Source organism: Tamandua tetradactyla, chromosome 5 (genome assembly GCF_023851605.1).
Source record: "Tamandua tetradactyla isolate mTamTet1 chromosome 5, mTamTet1.pri, whole genome shotgun sequence".
NCBI lineage: Eukaryota > Metazoa > Chordata > Mammalia > Pilosa > Myrmecophagidae > Tamandua > Tamandua tetradactyla.
In genome coordinates, this window is record NC_135331.1 from 96,821,662 (window position 1) to 96,845,567 (window position 23,906).

Below are 23,906 nucleotides of genomic sequence, written 5' to 3' on the forward strand. Positions count from 1 at the left end.
CTGATCAAGCTGCCTGTAAGCTACTTCTACATGCTAGGCAAATGCTGTAATAGAAATTCAAAGATGAATGTCCTGGTTCAGTTCTTCAGGCTGCCACCAGATAGAATGGTACGGACATATATGCACACCAGTTTGCTCCCTGTGAAACCAGGGCCAGGGACTGCACTGAGAGCACAGTTGGCTCTGCACCAAACCAAGGAAGTGGTGGGGAAAGGGCCAGCAACAGTGCCCAAGGTTTTCCCAACATTTTTAAGTCGCTTTTTCTTGATTTGGCATTCACCTAGTTGCTGCAAAACTTTAAGTGTTTTCTTTAGCTCTGAAAAAAATGGTTCTGCCAAGTTTTGCTAGTTGTTTAAAGATTCTGTGGGAGGACAAAACCCTGTAGCATCTCACTCTGCTATCTAAATGATGCCACTCACTCATTATTAACTATATTTTCAGCACAGTTGAAAATTATTTCTTCCTTTTTTGAGACTCTTTAAAGATGAATTAAAATTAGTTGGTGCCCTCTGTATACTGTCAGGTTTTATGCAGTAAGTTCTTTATAATACGCTTCTTTCACAGGATTTAGCTCATTTACAATTGGTTTATTGGAGAATGACATCATTATACTCAGCAGTTTCACTTGTTCACATAGACTTTTTTCTCCTAGTAAACTGAAGTTTTGCACCATAAAATAATAGCAGCTAAATATAAACTAAGCTAACACAACTGACTTCAGCAAGCTGTGGAGAAACACGGTACTGAACACAAAGCCTCTTCTCCCCACATTCTTCTTCTTAGTGCCGTGTGGCCGTAGGCTTTCTGGTAGAAGTGGCTACTGGGCTGTTATTTCCATCTTTGCGCATTTGTTTATGTCTCCATAATTCAGCAGCTTAAACTCTTCTGTATGCCCTCCTTCCACTATGATATACTCATTCTGTGTGTGTGTTTATTTATTCATTTTTAAACTTTTTTATTGTATAGTATAACATATATACAAAGCAAAGAAATAAAAAAGCAGTAGTTTTCAAAGTACTCTTCAAAAAGTGGTTATAGGACAGATCCCAGAGTTTATCATGGGCTACGATATGATCCTGTCATATTTTTCCTTTTAGCTGCTCCAGAATATAGGTGGCTAGCGGGCTTAAATACTTTTTTATCATCACAATCAAATTTTTTTCTTTCTTTTTTTGGTGAACAATAACATTTATACAGAAAAGCTATAAATTTAAAAGCACAACACCCCAATTAGTTGTAGAACATATTTCAGACTTTGACATGGGTTACAATTTCACAATTTTAGGGGTTTACTTCTAGCTGCTCTAAAATACTGGAGAGTAAAAGAGATATCAATTTAATGATTCAGCATTCATATTCATTTGTTAAGTCCTATCTTCTATGTATAATTCCACCATCACCTTTGATCTTTCCATACTTCTCTTTGGGGTTGTTTGGGCTACGGGAATTCTAAATTTTTGCTATTGGAAGGGTCTGTCACTAATATGGAGTAGGCAGATGGAACTAGCTCATGTCCTGGAGAGGTTGAGCTAGGTATCAGGACTTATCTGGACCAGGGACCCATCTGGAGGTTGTAGGTTTCTGGAAAGTTACTCTAGTGCCTGGAACCCTTGTGGAATCTTATATATCCCTAGATGTTATGGTAGGTCTCATTTTTTTTAAATATTAGGATTAGCTTTAATAATTTCCAAATAGAAAATCATATATATCAGAATTACCCTTGACAATCTTCAGTCTCCTCATAATGGTAGTTCTTGTCTGAGACCAGCTGAGCTAGACTATAAGAAGAAACAAAAGGAAGTCTATATGTAGGCTCTGATAATCAAACCATTTTGCCTTTAATAACTTTCGAATCTTTAGGACCATATGGGGAATGGATGAAGTATTAAAAGTCCTGCTTGCTTACAGTAGTTTATTCCATTCTGTTGTTTGTGCTAAACTTTTATGACCTTAATATATGCTAATCAATTTGTTTATTGTGAGGATTAAAAGAGATACTTTATGTGAAGTTTTTTCCCAAAGCTTGCAAGTAGTAGGTGCTTAACAAACATTTGCTGGATTTGAATCTAAATGTCATTAGTGGTATTTTTTTTAAAATATTTTATCGAGAAATCCTTACACACATACAGACCATACATGGTATATAATCAATGGCTCACAATATCATCACTTAGTTATGTATTCATTACCATGATCATTTTTAAGAACATCTGCATCACTCCAGAAAAAGCAATAAAAGGAAAAAAGAAAAAACTCATACCTCCCATACCCCTTACCTCTCCCTCTCATTGACCACCAGTATTTCAATCTAACCAGTATTTTACCCTTATATCTCCTCTATTATTTATTTATTATTATCCTTATTTTTTCACTTATCTGTCCATAACCTGATAAAAAAGGAGTATCAGACACAAGGTTTTCACAATCACATGGTCACACTGTAAAAGCTATATTGTTATACAATCATCTTCAAGAATCAAGGCTACAGGAACACAGCTCAGTAGTTTCATTTATTTCCCTCCAGTCAGTCCAATAAACCATAAAATAAAAAGGGATATCTATATAATACATAAGAATAATCTCCAGGATAAACTCTCAATTCTATTTGAAATAGCTCAGCCACTAAAACTTTATTTTGACTCATTTCTATCTTCCCACTTTTGGTCTTTCTCAAGTGGGTCTTTTGAGGAAGACCAAAAGTGGGAAGGCTTCCTCAATCCCATAACACCAGGTCACGGCTCATCTGAGAATTTGGTCCCACATTGCCAGGGAAATTTACACCCCTGGGAGTTAGGTCCCATGTAGGGGAGAGGGCAGTGAGTTCATATGCTGAGTTGGCTTAGAAAGAGAGGCCACACCTGAGCAACAAAAGAGGTTCTCTGGGGTGACTCTTAGGCATAGTCATAAGTAGGCTTAGCTTCTCCTTTGCAGGAATAAATTTCACAGGGACAAATCCCAAAATCGAGGGCTCAGCATATTGAATTGGTTGTCCCCACTGCTTGTGAAAATATCAGGAATTCACGAGTTGAATATTCCTCCTTTCTCCCCAGTCCTGCAAGGGACTTTGCAAATACTTTTTTATTCTCTGCCCAAATTACTCTGGGGATATACTCATTTCTGAAAAAAAAATCTATTTTGTATAGTGTTCCTTATGTATTAGGGATTTAACATGTCTTTTTTCTTTATATCATTATTCTTATTAATATTGCAACTGGTTTTGTTAGCGTTCTAGTTATAAAGTTCCCTGGGTTTTAAGAAGTTTTCCCCAATCCTTATTTTTTCTTCAATTACGGTTATTTTTTAGCATGTAATTTTGTATATATCCCATTATAGCAGAAGCACCTGTATTTAACACCTGTTTTTGAGTTTCTCATTCACAGCTTTTTTTTTTTTGTTCTAAGATAAATAAGTCTAATTATTATGTTTTCTCAGGGGAACTACTATCATTCTTTTACAGATGTCTCCTGTTCAGACCTTCTGGACAGCAATCAGGTACTTGATTGCTTAAAATCTCGCTCAGTTTATGTGGCACAGATGGGACTGAACCCCCACCTGAGGAAGGGCCCTTGGTCTAGGCCAAGCCAATCAGAGCATTTCATTACCCTGGACATAGGAATTGGTTCAGAGCTGGAAAGCTGATTCCAGCCAGGTCAGTCATTCTTCCCTCCAGGAACTTTTACTAGCACTGTTGGGAAAGATGCATACCCTTTCACTGGCATTATGAATTCTATACATCATGTAAACTTAGGGCTTCCAGAGGCACCTAGTCTCCATGTGGGAAGAGGCTGTCAGAAGATTAGTTGAGCAGAACTGAGAGTTGGAGGCAGAGGACAGGAAGGAGATGCAAAGAGAAGAGAGAGATTTCACATGCATTTGAAGCCAGCTGCACTCTTTGGACTTCCCAGTTACATGAGTAAAATTTCATTTTATGCTTAAGCAAGTTTGAGAAAAAATAGAAACATCATGACCAACACTAATTGGGCATAAATAAATATTTTTTGATAAATATGTTTATAAATCAAACTAAATGCACAAATAAAGGTTGTTATTTAAAAGAAATATGTGATAAATCACTTAATAAGGGAAAAATCCATATATTTATATATGCAATTGGATATCATTCATTCATAAAAAGGAATGAAGTTCTAATACATGTGACAACATGAATGAACCTTGAAGACATCATGTTGAGGGAAATAAGTCAGACACAAAAAAGACAAATATTGTAAGATCCCACTTATATAAGATATCTAGAATAGCAAATTCATAGAGACTGAAAGTAGATTATAGGTTAGCAGGGACCTGGGGTGAGGTGGAAAGAGGAATGTGGAGCTATTATTGAATGGGTGCAGAGTTTCTGTGAGAGGTGATAAAATTTCGGATAATGGATGTTGGTGATAGTGGCATTGTGAATGTAATTAATATTGCTAGGAATGGCATACTTGAAAATGGTTAAAATGGGAAATTCTGAGTTGTATATATGTTGCAATGATAAGTTGAAAAGTAAAGCAAAAATCTGCTTTGTAACTTATCTTTTTTTGTAAGTGCAGATTTTTGTATCTAAAGTTGTTGAAATCATCAATTTAACTACTTTTCTCTGAACCAACTTTGGTTGAGAGGTGGAGTTACCAAGGAAATGTAATGTAATATAAGCATGGAAATGGCTGGACAGAATGAAGGGATGACTTTTTGATTGCTGCATTTCTTACTTTTGAGAATTTAGTATTTTTGTCTTTTAAATAATAGCATTTCATGGCAACACATTTCTATTTTCTGGTCCCTGAAATCTTCTCTGCCTGCCTTAACTAGGCTTTCTCTACTCCTTCTTTGTAATGGGTTTTAAAACTTAAGCATAAGTACTTCCTGAAATCTATTCCTACCAAATCTTACCTAAGTTTATGCTTTGAATTCCCTCATGTTTTCTCTTGAGGCATCAGTAGATCTTCTTAGTGGGAATAATATGCAGAGCCTGAAAATATAACCCTTCAATTCTGTCCTCCAGACTACTGAAGATGACAGTGCAAACCCAAGTGGAACATTGGATCCTGCTAGGGCTGCAGCAAACTCACAGCACACCTTTCTGCAAACTTGGAAAAGGAGTCTTTTCCTATGGGTAGATGCAATCCTGAGCTAAAGTGTGTGGAATTTAGACTGGTAGTGGGCAGGCTTGGATCAGACCTATTTGCTCCCTCAATTTGGCTCCTTGTGCAAAAGATGTCCTATCATTAATTGTGTTACAAAGACTCTTTTACTCTTCTTGGGCTATGCGCACAATCCCTGAGCAGGGGCCTAGTTTGGAAATTTTGTTGGGCAAATTATGTGGGATAACTGCCAAAGACTGAGGAGAGCTGAGTGATAACTTAGTGAAATTTGAAACTCAGAAGAAAATGTCAAAGTCAGATAAATCTGGATTTATGGAGACAATATACAGTATTTAAATGTTTTGGAGTTGGGCAGAAATGAATTTTAACTCTAGGTTGGCCACTTATTAGATAAGTGACCTCACTGAGGTACAGTTTCTTATTTAATTTGTAAAATTTCCATATTTTATAGACTCTAAGACTTTGCCAACTAATGTGACACAATGGCCTAAAGTGATGGTAAAGTGCACCCTGATTTCAGAGGCATTAAGATTGTAAAAACTGTGTCTTAATCTACGGTGTATGGTAATCCCCACCTTAGAGGTAATGCCTCGTTTCTGTGAGGATTTAATGAGATAACACATGTCAACTTCTCAGCATACATGGAGTAAATACTTGATGAGTGGTGGTGGCTGTTAGTGTGGTGGTTGTTAATAAGTTATTGTTGTTCTAGTATTTGGAGCTGTAAACAAATAATAGCAAAAGGATATACTCGATTCAGTCCATCATAATCTAGCAAAATGATTAGTAGTTTTTCCCCTACTCTAGGATAAGATAATAGAAGCCATCGCACATAAAGTGGGTCTAAAAGTAAACTTAGAAAGAAAGGTACAGTACTGAAAATGCACAAAGCTCACAAAAAGTCTTATTTATTCTGCTGATGGATGCCCAGACCTGAGAACTGATTTCCCCCGATTCCAAACATACAAAAGAAACATTTTTAAAAAGGATGTTCAAATGTAGTTTAGAGTTCTTTGAATTTGGAGTCAGGGAAAGACAACTTCCAGAATGTTTTGCTAGCTTTTTTAGATTTGGGGTTTTTTCTTCATTTCTCATTAAGAGCTTTGTTATTACATTGCCTGTGATTTCTAGGTTGATTGCCAAATGGCTCACTAGTGAAAACCCTTCTATACAGCATCCTGTGACCTTAGTGTTCATTTAGGCTCAGTGGGGTCTGTGGAGGGAAGAAGAGGTGACAAGGGGTGTCTCTTTCACCTGCCTCCAAAGCAGCTGGTCCCTGGAGTGGCCTGGGAGTGGGCCCCATGCCGAAGAACACCACTATTCGTTGTGCTTTGTTGCCAAAGACAATGCTGCCAGTGGTAGAACACTGATGTACAAAACGAGTGCCAGAATTCTAATAAGTGAAAAAAATGGCCTGGATTGTACCACTGCCTTTGAAGGAGTTTACTTCTTTTCTTGTAGTCTGGGCTCAGTGGCATTTTAAGAGATACTATAAATGGAAGCAGCATGTATATACATGTGTTCAAAACACAGTCCATATGACATAAGGCAGTCTAATGTTCTTGTGTACGGGACAGGCAAATACAACAAAAATTACTCTTTCATGGAAACAAAGATTCTTGTAATGATTTTTCAGGGATACTCTAAATAGGATATTTCTTCTATTCTTATGTCAGCTTGTACATCTCTACCAAGATAGATGTAAATGGTTGTGTTGGTTTGAATGGTTGGTACCCTGGAAAAGCCATGTTTTAATCTTAATCCCATTTTGTAAAGGCAGCAGTTTCTTCTAATCCCTATTCAGTACTGTATGTTTGACTCTGTAATTAGATCATCTCCCTGGAGATGTGACCCAGTCAAGAGTGGTTGTTAAACTGGATTAGCTGGAGACATGTCTCCACCCATTCAGGTGGGTCTTGATTAGTTTACTGGAATCCTATAAAAGAGGAGACATTTTGGAGAAAGTGGGAGATTGAGAGAGAGCAGAGAATGCTGCAGTACCATGAAGCAGAGTCCACCAGCCAGCAACCTTTGGAGATGAAGAAGGAAAACACCTCCCAGGGAGTTTCATGAAACAGGAAGCCAGGAGAGAAAGCTAGCAGATGATGCTGTGTTTGCCACATGCCTTTCCAGATGACTGAGAAACCCTGACCATGCTTGCCATGTGCCTTCTGACTTGAGAGAGAAACCCTGAACTTCATCAGCCTTCTTGAACCAAGGTATCTTTCCCTGGATGCCTTAGATTGGACATTTCTATAGACTTGTTTTAATTGGGACATCTTCTTGGCCTTAGAACTGTAAACTACCAATTTATTAAATTCTCCTTTTAAAAGTCACTCTATTTCTGGCATATTGCATTCTGGCAGCTAGCAAACTAGAACAATGGTGTATAGAAAAGGACAAAACAGAGTTTGTGGCAAGAGTTTATCTATCTAGTTTGAATTAACGTGTTATAAGAAAAGGAAATAATATGGAAGTTTTGATTGTCTGATTACCCCATGAAAAAATTAATATTATGTGGTCACTCCTGAATCAATACCTCTTAAGGATTTTTGAGAATAAAACTCAAGAGGCTGCTGAAGATCATAATGTCAGAGAAAAACCAAAATAGCTGAAGACAGTGATAACCTGAACTTTAAATTTGTGGGCTAAATGATTTGGAGTAAATTTTTACATAGTTAACCCAAACAGCTTTTGTTTCCTCTCTGCAGGCCCAGTTTCATATGTGCCTCCCGCCTCAGGGCCCAGACACAGGATGTAGCCGTTTCGGAACATAGCTGAGTCACCACCCCACACATACCATGGTGCACTGGTGCCATGCTCCCACCTCCTGACTCTTAGATTCACTAAAGGACTTCTTGGACACTGCAAATTGCACTTGATTTAATTTCTCCATAGGAAAAATATACTCAGTAATGTCATAAATCCCTTGAACCAGTTTTCTTCCAGGGTGGCCTTGCAGATTTTAAATATACAAACAAATTCCACTTTATATTTCCTTAATATGAACCTTGTGTCTGAGGTGCAGTAGTGAATCCTGTGGGCAAGCACTGCAAGGGGCTTGCTCAGTAATGGGCCTGCAGTCTCAGCTGTCCAGTCCCTGGGCCCCTTGTATCAAGGACACAACTTGAAATACGGTGGCCAGAGGTTAGGTCTTACTGTGCTATTTGCATAAAGTGAAGTAGGAATTACATTGGCTGTATTAGCACCACTGAACTAGTCAGTTTAATAACTCTACTTGTTATTACATGGTATAAACAAAATAAACAAAGGTTTACTTGTCTAGGGCTTCTGCTAGCATATCTGGACTCTGTGTGTTTATTACAAACAGATGTGCTCTCTGGGCAGGGCATAGCCTGCACAGCTGTACAGCAGCCTCTGCCTTGCCTAATTTTGAGAATGAAGTAAACTGGATCCATCAACATAGGTCATCTCACTAAAACTATGAAGAGTTCATAATTATTATATATAATTATATTAAATAATTATAAAATACAATCTATGATTATAATAACCAAACACACTTAGAGTGAAAAGCTAATATATAAATATACAATATAATATATAATTATAATAACCAAACAGTAAAAAGCTAAGTATAATAATATAGGCAATCACTGTCTCCTATCATTAGTCTATTTCATTAGTGTTGGAACAGCTTTATTTTGGTTTACAGAGTTAGATATTTTTCAAAGATCCAAACTTTATATTACTTTTTAGGAAGAGTGGTTTGTAACTTTCCTTCTTTTGCCCCCTAGGGATGACAACAGATCATTGGGTCCCTTGAAGTTAGACAAGCACTAACAAAACAGCCCTGGACTGTCTTAGTTGGCCATCTGCTATGACAAAGACCACAAAGTAGGTTGGCTTAAACAACGAGAATGTATTGTCTAATGATTGGAGACTAGAAGTCCAACATCAAGGTCCTGGCAGGGCTTGCTTTCTCTCTGAGTCTCTAGTGCTCCAGCTGTCCTTGGCCACATGACAATATCCCTCTCATTTTGTATGCTCCTCTGCTTTCCAGGGACTTCTGTTTGTTGCATCTGAATTTCCTTTGCTTTTAAGAACTCCAGCCCTATGGATTGAAGCCTGCGCTGTTTCAACTTGGCCTCATCCACAGAGGCTATTTGAAGATCCTATACACAAATGAATCCATACCTTAACTAATAATAGCCTCTTCAAAGGTCCTATTTATAAATGGGTTCACATCCACAAGAACGTGGGTTAAGAGTTGAACATGTCTTTTGTGGGATACAGGATTGGATCCACAACAGGGATCCATAGAAACCTGGATCCCTTCCTTCCTGGCCACTCCTACCTGCCATGTGACCCAGGGCAGGTAGTCCAGCACTGCCCTCCTTTCTGGGATGTGGCTGCTCCTCAGCAGGGGAATGCTTTCCTGCCTGAGGTCTTGGCACTGTTGGTGGGGCATCAGTCTAGAATCAACTTCCATATTGGTTTGAGTCACTGATCCTTTCGAGAATCAGATATGCTATGGATATTTTTCCTTGGAAAAACGCACATATCCTTAACTAATTTTTTTTTTCATACAGCTTTGGTAGTTTGGGAATCCAGGCCAAGAAAAGGGAAAAGGGTTTTAACCCTTTTTTTTTTGTTATTCTTGTTTCAGGGTGCCTTATGACGGTCTGATGAGCAACACCCCTCCCCCCACCTCAGAATAATATTTTAGATGCATAAGTAAAATACATAGGACTTTTAAGAAACAAATTATATTGAAATAGTTATCAAAATTGTAAAACTTTTCATAATATAGAAATATCTATGTTTTTATAAAAATGCTTTAAAAAGATCTAATGGCAAGTCTAATAACTACTATAATTTTGAAGTACTGATGAGCATAAAAGATATTTTACAATGTCTGCCAGAGTATGATGTGAAATGAAAGTGTCTGATTTCCACTAGTGACAGGTGCTGCTAATTCTATGTAATCTGCTGTCTATATTCATTGTGAAAGGCAATGCTAAATTTCACTTAATTAGTGAAAATAAAGATGCACTAGCACCCTATCTGAAATCTTGGACCTTAGGATAAAAACCTCTGAGGCGCAGAGAATCCCGGCTGGCTGCTAGGCATTGGTTAGGGGCCATTGCTGCCTCAGCCCTTCCTGCCCAGGCCACAGGAGAATGTGGGGCTCTTGTTTCCTAGATTGACACAACCTGTGGTGATTGTGATTTTCCATATTCTGTAGGAAAAGCCAAAGGGGACACTCATAGTGGCTTCTGTCCTTTCTTTCCTTCTGGGGCGATGGGGACAGGGACAGCTGGGACCGGGGAGACACTGTGAGGGGTAACAGCTGCCTTCCTGAGTGCAGAGGTGAGGACAAGAGGGATCCTGCAAAGCTGTCCCCTAGCCTGGGAAGTGGGTCCCCGTTGGATCTTTTAGCTTGGGATGAAAGAAACATTTGACTTTTGTTTTGAAAAACGGATGAGGCATACTTCTACTGAGTGTGCTTCATGCCTTAACCTCACCTTTTCAGGTATGTGTGCCCAAGCAGGGAGGCCCTGCTTGGCAGCCTGGGCCCTGGGATGGCACGGTGCCTCACTTATTTCTCACTCCCAACTGGCTTACTGACTGGTTCTGAAAAATGCACACTTGGGCCAAAAATGTTAAGTATAAACTTTGGGGGGTGTAAAAGTGTCCCACAGCACCTGAAAATATGAAATGTCACTGTAATCATCTGGTTATGACTAGTTGAGCTACTGTTGAAAAACATGAGAAAAGCAAAACTTTCTCTGTGCTCAGGCCTGCATGGTGATATGGAGGAAGAAAATTACAAGTCCTAGACAAAATAAAGTGCTTTTCCTGATGGATAGAGAGAGAGATGACAAACTTCCAAGGAAAGTCTCCCTCAAAGCGGCCTCCTTGGCAGGGGCTTTCTTGAAACTAAGCTTCATGGCCATTTGGAGGCACATCATGGCCTGATTTTCACCAAAAAAATGGTCTGTAACAGCAGCTCACAGAATATCATCTGCTTACCAATTTTACTCCTTGCTTCATTTATTCTTTCTCCCAGGGCCTTTGCTTCAGAGAATCTATGGGGAATAAAGGAATAACTGTTTAACTTTTTCTGTTCATCCTCAATTCTTGTTTATTTTTTTAAAAATAGAGATAAAATAAGTATTAATTACTGGTACTGTTAAATTTCACTCTTATGCCTGTATTCAACACAGAATCATCATTCTCATATTCTCTAATTTATGAGTTTTCTGTTGTTTTTGATGTAAGGATACTAGAATAAAGCATGGTTGTAGGCTTCAGTACTGTGATTGGTTAATCATAGTGTCAAGATTTTATAGTTATAGTCAAAGGATATTTAAATAAAAACTTTTTGTTATAAAGTTATATATCAAGGGTTAGCAAACTATGCAGCCCATGGATCAAATCTAGCTACTGCCTGTTTCTGTAAATAAAGTTTTATTGGTATGTGGTCATACCCATTCATTTACATTTTGCCCCTGACTACTTTTGCCCTACAAAAGAGGAGTAGGATAATCTGCTACCCAGAAATAAGTTATATGTGTGTGTGTGTGTGTCCAGTGTTTTTCTAGCTAGTTATATACTATGGAGTTGAGACCATACTATGCAAATGATTTGTGCCTTGGTTTTTCCCACTTAATATTATAACATAAATTCTTTTCTATGTCATAAATAATTCTTCTCCACTATTTTTAATGACTGTATACTAGTCCATGAGATATCTGTAATTAAGTAATTAACATTTACTTAATTATTCCTCTATATTTTCAATAAATATTTATGAGACACCCACTATGAGCTCAACCATGTGCCAGAGAAGTGGTGTAAGCTGTAAATATGAGAAACATGTAGTTCAGTCCCTGTACACTATGATCTTTAAGACATGTTAGTTTCTTTCCCTTCCTCTCCTTTCTGCTATGAAATTAAAAAGGCAATTGAAGGCCCCTAAGAATACATAACATAGGGATATAGTCAGTGAATTTTCTACCTTGGATAACACTAGTTGTGCCATTAGATTCTGATTACAGAGGGGCTTATCAGTGAGTGGGGGCCAGTTGGCAAAGCTTCATGGACAAGGTGGGACTTCAGTGGGGTTTTAAGGATGCAGAGGAGCTCTAGGAAATTTTTTATTGTGGAAAATTTTAAATGTACACAAAATAGAAGAGAAGAACAAACCCCCATATACCCATCATCATATTTTAGTAATTGCCAAGGCTCGGTCAATATTATTTCAACTATCACCCTGTCTTTACTATCTCCTCATCCTCTCAAACCTGCTAGATCCCCACAAACCCCAAACATCACATTGTTTCACCCATAAGTACTTGGAATATGTGGGGTTTTGTTGGATGACATGGGGAGAGGAGACGTTCCAGGCCAAGGAACAACAAAAGCAAGGCCAGAGGGCTGCAGCTGCTCTGTACTTGACAGAGGAGAAGTGTGGATTATGTCACTGCTACTTGAGCCTTCCAAAATCTGTCTGCTTGGCCTGTAACTACAGACAGGGTTTCCAGGAGGAGGGGACTAAACTTTCTCTCGGTGCAAAGTTTCTTGGGACCACACCCCTGGGTCATTATTAAGGGTATACAGGCTCATAGTAGAATGTGTGTTCCCTCCCCTCAGCTAGAGTTTGTCACCTTCCAGGAGAAAAGTGTAATTCTACTTGATGCAATTCAAGTTTAATTCAGTTCAACAAGCATTCCTCTGATATGTAGGTCACTCTGTTGGGCTTTGTGGGCTCACATTGGTGAGGCCTCATTCAGGCCATTCAGAAGCCAACTATCTTCCTACCCCAAGACCTGCAAAGGGAGGGGTCAAGGCTGCTTTGAACACTGTTGTCCCCAGTACATAGGATTTAATGGGATTTGCTGGTCACTGATTGCTCAGTGAATAGCTACCTCTTATTGCCTTTTCTGTAGCATTCTGTAAGCTTTATGATCTCAGGAATAAGAAAAATACAAAGCCAAGGATGCAAAACTGCTGAAATTCATGCTGGAGTGAAGAAAAGTAAAGATAGAAAAGAGAAGATACTATAGGCAGAAGAGGCAATTTCCATTGTAGTGCTCCCCAGAGAAGCCCTGACAGGCCTGGGATATAGAACCCCAGCCCTGGTGGCACCCAGATGTTTCCTGGGGACTCGATGGAAGGAGCCATGACTGCTGTGGTCAATCTTCTCCAAAAAGACCCCCAGTTCCAGAGATCACAGAAAGTGTAGGGGAAGCCGCAAGTTGTTCCAGTCTACTCTGCAGCTCAGCACAGAGCTAAAAAGAGCTCTCCCACTGCAGAGGTGTGGTCTGAGGGCTGTCCCATCTTCCTAGAGCATTCTCCCTTCACTCTTCAAGCTTTCATCATTCCAGACCACCCCACCCACATGTGTTCCTGATCCCTGGTTGTCAGGACAAACTCTTGACAGGGAAAAGCCCAGGCCTGAGGTTGAGAAGACAGGAAATGAAGCTATAAAAAAAGGCTGGAGAGATGAGAGGGAAAAAGAGGAGGCTAAAAAAGAGAACCAGCAGTGCCACGTTCTCCCTTGCCTGCCTGCATCTTCCTCATACCTCCCAGGCTGTGCCCTTCATTCCCCACGCTCTTCCCTTCCTAAGTTCTGCTGACCTGAACTTTGCAAAGGGGGCTTCCTGACTCTTCATCTTCTACAGGTGGTTGAATTTGTGCTTGCTTTCCCTAGGACAAGTTGCACCCGTATTCAATATCCTAAACTGCCACTCACTGTGAGGAGGCATTTTGTGCAGGGCAGAGAGAAGGCTCTGTGCCTTAGCCAGGACTACCTATGAGCCACCAAAGTTCTCTTTATTAGTCCAAAGCATTAGGAAGTCACTATATGCATGGCTGATTTTGGGAAGGGCAGTATCCTGGGTGCAATTCTGGAGTGTATGCAGGCATGCTGCTTTGTCCACTTGGCAGAAAAATCTCTACCTTGGGGCAAGGCCTAGGCTTAGAAGGGAGAAGGAATGCAGTGCTCTGGCTCTCCCCCAGTTTCACCTATCCAATGGTGCCCACTGCATACCAGGCACTATGTCAGACACTGGGAAAGCACTTCCTTTCACTGATTTCCATGCCACCTATCTCTCCTATTTTTTCCTTCTCTGTGTGGTTGCTCCTTCTCAGGCTTCCTTCTGTAGCCTGTTTCTGCATTGGTAATGCTCAGGGCTTTGTCCTGGTATTACCTAAGGCCCTCTCCTCAGGTTACCTCCTGTCCTAAGCAACCATTCATGCCAGTATCTTCACATGCTATTTCTATTGACACCTCCCAAGTCTCCATCTCAGCTGCCTTATTTCCTGACCCACATATACAAATGCTTATTGGATGCCATTCATTGTATCCAAAGTGAAACCCATCACCTTACCTGCAGAGCATCCTCTCGTTCTCCTGTCTTTGCTCCTTTCATCACATGGCCCTGTCACTTACCCATGTACGCATGCCAGTACACGAACACTGGAAATCCATCCTTCACGCTGCTTCTCCTTTAGCCCCTTGGTTCATTCCTGGAGTTTTGCCCATTCTACATCCTCAGTCCCCATCATATTATTCCACTTGGCTTCACTCCTATTCTAGCTCCCTGGGACATAACCACTATCCTTCCTCTTCCAGATTACTTCAATAGCTGCTTACTTTGTCTTCCTGTATTCACATTACATTCCTTCAGGCTATTTCCCACATTTCAGCTGGAGCGATCCTCCTTAAAGGAAAATCTGATTATGTTACCCCCTTGTTTAAAACTCTTCAGGGGCTCTACAGTGACCTCAGGACCAAGTCTGAGTCCTTAACATGGTTGACGAGACTGTTGATGCTCTGGTTCCTGCTCACTTCTCCAGCTTCTTGTCTCCCATCCTTACCCTCATTCCTGCCTGCCCCTCCACCCACTGGCTTCTTCCACGATGGCCTGAGTCACTTTCAGTTCCATCAAATCTCACAGACTTTCTCTCTCTCCCTCTGACTTGTGCCCTTTGCTTGAAACCTCTCTCTTCTTCTGGCTGATCCTACCTAACTTCTCAATTTCAATTGAGATGTCTCTTCCTCTGGTTAACTTTCTACAACCTGTGAGTCTGTAATGGATTTCACTCCCACATGTCTCCACAGCACCAGCACTTCTGTCATTATTGGTACAGATACCACTATATATTGTAACTGCTTATTTACTTGTTTGTTTTCCTTTCAAAATCATAAGCTCCACAAGGACAGTCACCATGTCTGTTCAGCTCACTTATATTCCTGGAACTTAAAACAGGGGCTAGCACATAGTAAGCATTCCATAAATATTTTCAGACTAGAAGGAGATAAACAAATGAACGAGCATGGTCAAAGGCAACGTGTGCAACGGGAAGAGCCCTGGACTGGGAGTCAGAAGACCTGGATTTAAATCCATGCTCTGCCACTTAGCAACTGGATCTCAGATTTCTCATTTCTAAGATTAGGATGAAATACCTTTCACATCTCTAGTTCAGAGAAGGGCAAACATCCCAATAACATGCAAACATCTTTCACAGTTGGGTCAACGTGGAAATTACATGGGAATGTGCTTTGTGTGTGAGAATTATGACCACTACCTGGCAGTGCAGGAACCCAATGGGGATGCAATGAATTGAGGTGGGACTGCATGTTAGAAGCAGTAATGGGAGACAATAATGCACCAGTGCCATCCTCCCATCAAATCAAAAGGTTGGAAGCAATCAGTGGTCAGAAATATTCAAGACAGTTGCCAAGTTCCTCATCTTCAGCTGGAATCAAAGGATGAAGGCAGAATTTCATATAACTTCAAAGACGAGCTTCTGGGAGAATACCATCCTCCCTTCAGTGTGTGGCAGGCAAACTTCAGTCATCACTGGGGGAGCAGCTGAGGAAATGCCTGGCTCTGCCCCAGGGTAGTTAGAAGTACAGACAATTTGCTAGGGACCATCGGTCTGGCTGATTTTAATCTGCAAGCCCAGGAAAAGAGCTAATGTTCACAGCCACTCAGTTCCTACAAGAGCCTCTGCACTTGTATTCCCTATCATGTCAGTTAGGAGGCCTTCGTGAGGCCAGTGGTTAAATATGTCCTTAAGAGGCTAAGGAGGTCCTATGACATCTTTCCTAGTCCTCTTGTCTAGAGCAACTAACTTATTTTGATTTTTCACAGAGTGAGTATCCAATACTCTTTCCCATCAGAGAGGAAGACAGAATACTGGACCTGTACGTTGGCTACTTCTGTTTGGTTATGATGAAAATCCACCTCTCATTTCTCTGACTTAAAAAAAAAAACTCCTTATCTTAGAACTTATTACAAAGCCACAGTAATCAAAATAACAAGGTATGGGTGGGCCACAGTGGCTCAGCAGGCAAGAATGCTTGCCTGCCATGCCAGAGGACCTGGGTTCGATTCCTGGTGCCTGCCCATGTTAAAAAAAAAAACAGCAAGGCACTGTCACAAAGATAGATACATAGACCAATGGAATTGAGTTGAGCGCTCAGAAATCAATTCTCACATTTATGGCCAATGGAGAAGAGGGTAAGTACCACTCAATGGAAAGAATATTCTCTTCAACAAATGGTGCTGGGAAAACTGGATATCCATTTGCAAAAGAGTGAAGATGGACCTCTATTCACACCTTGTACAAAAATCAATGCATAATGGACGAAAGACTTAAATAAAAGAGCCAGAACTATAAAACTCCTAGAGAGAAATGTAAGGAAATATCTTCAGAACCCTTGCATTAGGCAATGGTTTCTTAGACTTTTTATCCAAAGCACAAGCTAATAAAAGAGAAAATAGATAACTGGGACCGCATAAAAATTAAAAGCTTTTGTGCAAAGGACTTTTTTATGAAAGTAAAGATGATGACCTACACAAATGAGAGGATATATCCAGAGACTACATATCCAAAAAGGGTTTAATATCCAGCATATATAAAGAAATATTTCAACTTAACAAGACAAACAATCCAATTTAAAAAATGGACAAAAGACTTGAATAGACATTTCTCCAAAGAAGATATACAAATAGCCAAAAGCACATGAAAAAATGCTCAACGTGATTAGCCATTAGGGAAACATGAATCAAAACCACAATGAAATACCATTTCATACCTACTAGAAGGGCTACTATTTTAAAAAAATGGAAAATCACAAGTGTTGAAAAGAACATAGAGAAATAGTAACACTCATTCATTGCTAGTGGGAAGGTAAAATGTTGCTGCCACTGTGGAAGACAGTTTGGTAGTTCCTCAGAAAGTTAAGTATAGAGTTACTATATGTCTCGACAATCCCACCTCTAAGTATATACCCCAAAGCATTGAAAGCAGGGGCATGAACAGATATTTGTACACTGGTATTCATAGTGGCCTTATTCTCAGTTGCCAAAAGAGGGAAGCAACTCAAATGCCCATTAACTGACTAATGGATTAAAAAAAAGTACTACTATATACAATAGGATATTTTCACCTGTAAAACGGAAGGAAGTCCTGATACATGAGAACAACTTGGATGAACCTTGAAGCCATTATGTTGAGTGAAATAAGCCAGACACAAAATGACAAGCATTATATGATCTTACTGAGATGAAATAATTAGAATAAGCAAACTTATAGAGTCAGAATCTAGAGTATAGGCTACCAGGGGATAGGGTGAGGGAAGAAAATGGGGAGCTATGGCTTAAAATGTACAGTTTCTATTTGGAATGATAGAAGTATTTTAGTAATAGACGGTGAGGATGGTACCACAATGTGAACATAATTCACAGCACTGAATGTGGTTAAAAGGGAAAATGTTAGGCTTTATACATGGTACTAGAATAAATAAATAAATAAATAAATAAATAAATAAAAATCCATGGAACTGCACAACACAAACAATGAACCCTAAATTAAATCATGAACTATAGTTAATAGTACAATTATAAAATGTGCTTTCATCAATTGTAACAAATACTATCACACCAATGCTGGATGTTTATAATAGGGTAATATGTGGAATCTTGTATTTTATACATTTATATATTCTTGTTCTGTAAAACCACAATTTCTCTAATAAAGGAACAAAAAGGAGAAAAAAGAGTCAATGTTAAGATTCATTATTAGATATGCAGCATATAAACCAAACATTTCTTCAATATAGTGGATGCGTTTACCCAAAATGAACTAAAACTGTAAAATACCGAAGAAGTGTTTAAATTTCATATGAAATAAAACTTTTTAAAAGTAAAAAGAAATACCAATATTCCTTTTATTTCATCCCTTCTTCCTCATTCATCTCCTCCCCAGCAGTTCCTTTCCTGACTTTCAAGAAGCCAGCTGTCTACATTCTCCTACTTTTGAGAAACTACAAATATTCTCAAGGAGTTTTCTTGGAAAAGTCAATTTCAAATTGTTATTCTTTAGCAAAAAAAGTGGCCAGCACTGTTTAAACCCTGTTTGGAGGCTGAGATAATTTGAATCTTATCTTTTCTCTCAAAGTTTAAGATTCTAATTCAGAAGACAAGGTGTAAATACAAAAACAGATAGAAAAATAATGAAAGTCAAAACTGAAGTCTGATAGGAATCAGGGAACTCTTATTTGTCATGGACATTATTTCCATACGGTGCCACGAGAGATTTCTCTCCACCCACGGTCTATTTTTTCTTGATGGGTTAAGATTGCTGTTCTATTCTATGTCTGAAGATCCAACTGAGTGAAGGGGTACTTTTCTTGGTTTAGCTCACTTTCTCAATGCCTTCATTACCAATCGTGGTTTATTTCCTCTTTTGTTATTTAATAGGCCACTTTAATTGAGGGATTCAGCTTGTATGAAAGATCTGCCACAAAAGAAAGTCAGCCGTGCAGTGCTAGGGCACTGGTTTTTTCCAAGCAGGGGGTTTCCAGCCTCTTTTCATATTATTATATACCATGAGGATGAGTCATGCCTGAAAAATGCAGTGATTGTGAATTGCAATTGTCCTCTATTGAAAAACTCGGTTTAAGAATCAGCTCACATGCTCTAGTTCAGAGAAGGGCAAACATCCCAATAACGTGCAAACATCTTGTTTCTGTTGTTACAGCCTGCCAGCACAACTACTCCCAGACGAGGGACCAGAGTTCAGAAATGCTAGAGACTCTGGGAGGAGAGCAAAGGGTATGGGCAGAAAGGGAAAGAAAACCCACTCTATTAAGGAACATGGAAAGCATGAGCCATTGATTTCCTTCCCGTCTGCAACTTTGAATCAATTCTTGTGCTCTGGGGACCTCTGGGAAGAGGAAGGGGTCCTGCATCACTGTTACTTCTACATTTGGTGTGAGAATCCAGTTGCTGTGGGCTAGAGATGCTGAACCTGCCCAAGGCTGATGGCATGGTGGCAAGGACTGAGCCCCTCTTTACTGGTACTTTGCCAAAATAATGTCACAACGCCAGAACTTTCAGATGGCAGAGTTGTTTGATGTGAGAAGAGGGGAATAAAATGAGATGCCAGGCCAGTGGGTCCTGGTTGCTGAGGGTTATTAGAAAGATTAGATTGAAGGTAGAATTAGGAGACAGTAATTTAATGCCAACCTGAGTAGAACCCTCTGGTCCATGGCGGTATTCCCACAACCAGCTAACAGTCCCACAGCTGCTTCAGGTCACTACAGGGAATGTGTTCAGACACGTGGAAGGGATCAGGGTTACTGGAAGAACACTTCCTAAAATAAGGGCTGCATAGACGTCACCCTGAGAGTATCTGTGGGGCTACCTTCTTCCTTTTTAATTTTATTTTTTAGTTTTCGTGTGGTAGCACACATATAAGTTTCCCATTTTAGCCACTTTCAAGTTACAATTCAGTGGTATTAGTTCTATTCACAATGTTGTGTCACCATTGCCATTGTCCATTACCAGAATCTTTTCCCAAACAGAAACCCTGTACCCACTGAGTGCTAACTCTCCATCCTCCCCTCCTACTTGATCCCTCCTCTCTAGTCCCTCCCTTTTCCCCTGTTAGCCTGTAATCTACTTTCTGTCTCTATAAATGTGCATACTCTAGGTATTGCATATAAATGAAATCATTCAGTATTTGTCCTTTTGTGTGTGGCTTATTTTATTCAACCTGATGTTTTTAGGCTCATTCATGTTGCCGCATGTATCAGAACTTCCTTCCTTTTTACGACCGAATAGTATCTCAATGTATATACCCTGTTTCATTTGTTCATCTGTTGATGGACACTGGGTTCTTTCTACCTTTTGGCTAGTGTGAACAACGCTGTTGTGAATATTTACACAACCATACCTGTTCAAGTCCCTGTTTTCAACTCTTCTGGCAATACACCTAGGAGTGGAGTTTTATGGGATTTTCATGTTGATATCTGCTGTTGGAGCACTGGTTTGCAGAGTTATTTGCTTTCACACAAAAGCATTTTCTCTTAGTCTCCTGCTTTAAGCAGTTATGAGCATGTAACATTTAATAACTGGATAATTTCCAGAAGGTAAACAAAGCTCCAATCCTGAGAACGAGGTAAGTTTTAGGTTACACCCACCAGTCTCAAATATTCCTTTATTGACCGGTATTGCAGTAATATTAAACAGATGTAGAAACTTAACTAAAATATGGGCTTGTCTCCTGACTTTTCATTTGATTAAAAAAGACTAATTTACTGCTGAGAAAACCTCTTTTCAAAGGAAAACATTATAGGAGTTCTATTAATTCTCTTCCACTATGGCCACCAGGAAAATGTGATCACCGGTATCGCCAACCTATCCGGTACAATTTAGATATATTTTAACCCAAAAGAACATTTGTACATGGGTTGTCAGAACTCTACTGTAGTCGAGTTAAGTGAGCTCTATATTAGAAGGCATGGGAAGACCACATCCTCACCGCCCCCCACTCCCCCACACCCTGTTGGAAAAAGGCCTAAACTCAAGGGTACAAACCAGAACGAGGAAGCTTGCCAATTCTAGAATAAGAAAGATGAAGTTTCTTACTCTTCCTAAGACAGTGATTCTTAAAACCTGAGTGTACAAAAAAATCAACTGTTTTTTTTTTTAACCTACTGATTTTGGAGAACCCTTCTCCAGAGGTTGTGGATCTGAAAGTCTCTAGATATCAGCCAGTGGTTCTCAATCCTGGCTGCATGTTAGAATCTGTGTTTTAAAAAAAAAAGAACGAATGCTTGGGCCCCACGTCAAATCAATTAAATTAGAATTTCTGGGGAGTGAGTTCTGGGCTTTGGTAGTCGTTAAAAGTTACATGGGTAAATTCAATATGAAGTCAAGGTTATGAACCACTGATTTAAGTTAAGAAGCCTCAGATAAGGACACAACTGAGGGTTCTCTGCAAGCCTTAATTAGATGAGACAACTGTTGTCTAGCTTGACATGCTCATCTTCAGACAGTCTAGTTCTAATGACTATATTAAAAATACATGGCTAACAACATGGATGAGGATTAGAAAGTTTGTGAAACTCCTGGATTTGTATGCAAAAATTTGTGCTGATGTAAATATGTCCATTTTTCTAGGGAGAGTTTCAGCTGTCACTACATTCATTGTATTTTCTCCCACCCCCTTATTTCATTCATTTATTCATTCCTTTTTATCCCCATGTCCTGCTCCTGTTCCTCTTCCCCACATAGGTAACCATTCTAATGTGTTAAAACATATCTTTTTCTTTGGATATGTTCTTAAAAAGTTTGATAGTTTTGTTTTTATAATTTAAATAAATTATGTGTTTCTTACTTTTCTTACTCAGCGTAATGCTTTCAAAGTCCATCTTTTGGGTACATGCACATCTAATCCATTGTGCCTATTTGCAACATTCCACTCCATGGAGAATATCCCCGACATTTTACCTATTTTCCCAGTGATGGACACTCAGAATGTTTCCAGCCCTCCCTGGTCACAAACAGTGCTGCCATGAACATCTCCATATATGCCCCCTATAAACCCAAGTGAGAATTTCTTAAGAACACACCCAGAGGTGGAACTGCTGGGTCCCAGGGGATGACTATACTTCTTTTGTCTAAGAAGGGCTAGATTGCTCTCCATCATGGCTGTTCCTGGCAACATGCCCATACCCTTCACTGGATTCCTAATGCATCTATGATCTCTAACCACCCCCCGACCCCCCAACCCCCGCCAAAGTGTAAAAGCCATTAGTTAATAGTCTACCTTCTTTCCGTTCCTAGGGCAGCTGTTTCAATTCTTCATTCTCATCTTCAAGGCTCTTATTTGACCTCAAACTCTTTTTCACAGAGAAAATCTATGAGGTCATTTTTAAATTTCCTGCCTCCACTTCTAAACTTGTCAGTGTCAGCCCCATTTGATTCTTTTCCCTATCTCTGCTTCCTCCCAGGGCTAATCTGTGCCTGAGCTTTTGATTCTCCACCTACCCATCTCCATGAGACCTTGCTGTGCTTTCCCCTGTTTCTTTCTCTCTCTTTGACCACTGGCTTGCTTTTGACCTATGATCTCATTCACCTGGAAATAAACTTCCCTCCTCCTCAAGCTACCTCTTTTTCTTTATTTTATTTTATTTTTTGGGGTGCATAGTCTGGGAGTTGAACCTGGGTCTCCTGCATGGAAGGCAAGCATTCTACTGAACCACACATCCGCCCTCTCTCTCTTTATTTTTAAATGTGCTTCATCTATCATAAACTTTTTTTTGGCATGGGCAGACTCTGGGAATCAAACCCGGGCCTCTGTCATGGCAGGTGAGAATTCTGCCACTGAGCCATTGTTGCACTGCCCTATCATAAACTTTTGAACTCCTTCTTTGCTTCCTTCATTCCTTCTAGCTTCCTTCTTCACTTCAACCATTTTTTCCCAATGGCCTTTTAGTTGCTAAGTCTATGTGCACTTTCCACCTGCCTCTGGCCCATACCCTTATGGCATATGACACCAGTGACTACACGCCTCTTCTTGGAGCTGTTTCTTTCTTTCAATTTCAGAATATTACTTTCTTCTGCTTCTCCGTTTTGTCTCACTGCTCCTGCTCCATCTACAGCATGGCTTTTTTCACTCCCTTTCCTTCAAAGCTTTTTTTTCCCCTGTGGTTTTACTTACACAAGATTCCCTGAGAGAGCACATCTACTTCTTTAGCTTCCTTTAATTGCCATTTATTGAGAATAGTATTCTCAACCCTGGTTCTCAATTTAATTCAATAAACAGTTTTTGAAAATTTACTATATGTTAAGATCCAGAGTCACATGTGACATGTAAGACTTCATAGTCTAGAACGTTCTTGAGCTTTAGAGCCATACATCTGGTAATCTTTCTGTTTGCTACAGTTTGAAGATATTTATCTAGTTCATGGATTAGCTGGAACAAATGATATACCTCTGGGTTTTTTTTTTTTAAATGGGTCCCAAGCACAGCCTTGCTTGACAGCAAATCAGCAGATGGTTCTGCCTGGTCTGATTTTGGCCTGGAGAATGCACAAAAGCCTTTGGATCACAGGATAAATGTGTACTTCCTTTGACGAAGAAGTATATGACTTTCTTCCAAAACAGCTGGAGGGCCTGGAGTTCTAGGAATATAATTTGAGCATAGATTTTTCCTTGCCTTTGGAACAATAATATATGAGGAGTGCAGCAGGCTGATGAGAATTAATGGATATGAGTTGTTATTTTTTTTCTTTTTGGTTGCATGATACTGGAATCAAACCCAGGTCTCCTGCATGGAAGGCAAGCATTCTACCACTGAACCACTCATGCACCTAATATAGAGAATTTTATATAAAGTTAATGCTGTCAGTAAAGGACCCTGCCCTAAAGTAACTGAACACAATAGTATTCAGATGATAAGGCTTAAATGTATGAAAGAAATTCATACCAGGCTGAACATAATTAAATGTGAAATTGAATCAGTGTGCTGCCT

At 39.6% G+C, this 23,906-nt stretch overlaps 1 protein-coding gene across 7 annotated transcripts in view; it reads right to left on the reverse strand.

Moving 5' to 3' along the window:
* KIF6 (kinesin family member 6) overlaps positions 1-23,906 on the reverse strand; it is a 454,503-nt gene that overhangs the window by 88,496 nt on the left and 342,101 nt on the right. For all 7 annotated transcript variants that reach the window (XM_077161707.1, XM_077161705.1, XM_077161703.1 and 4 more), the window contains one exon: positions 11,100-11,155. In XM_077161707.1, the coding sequence (XP_077017822.1) occupies positions 11,100-11,155 (56 nt within the window). The remainder of the gene's footprint in view (positions 1-11,099; positions 11,156-23,906) is intronic.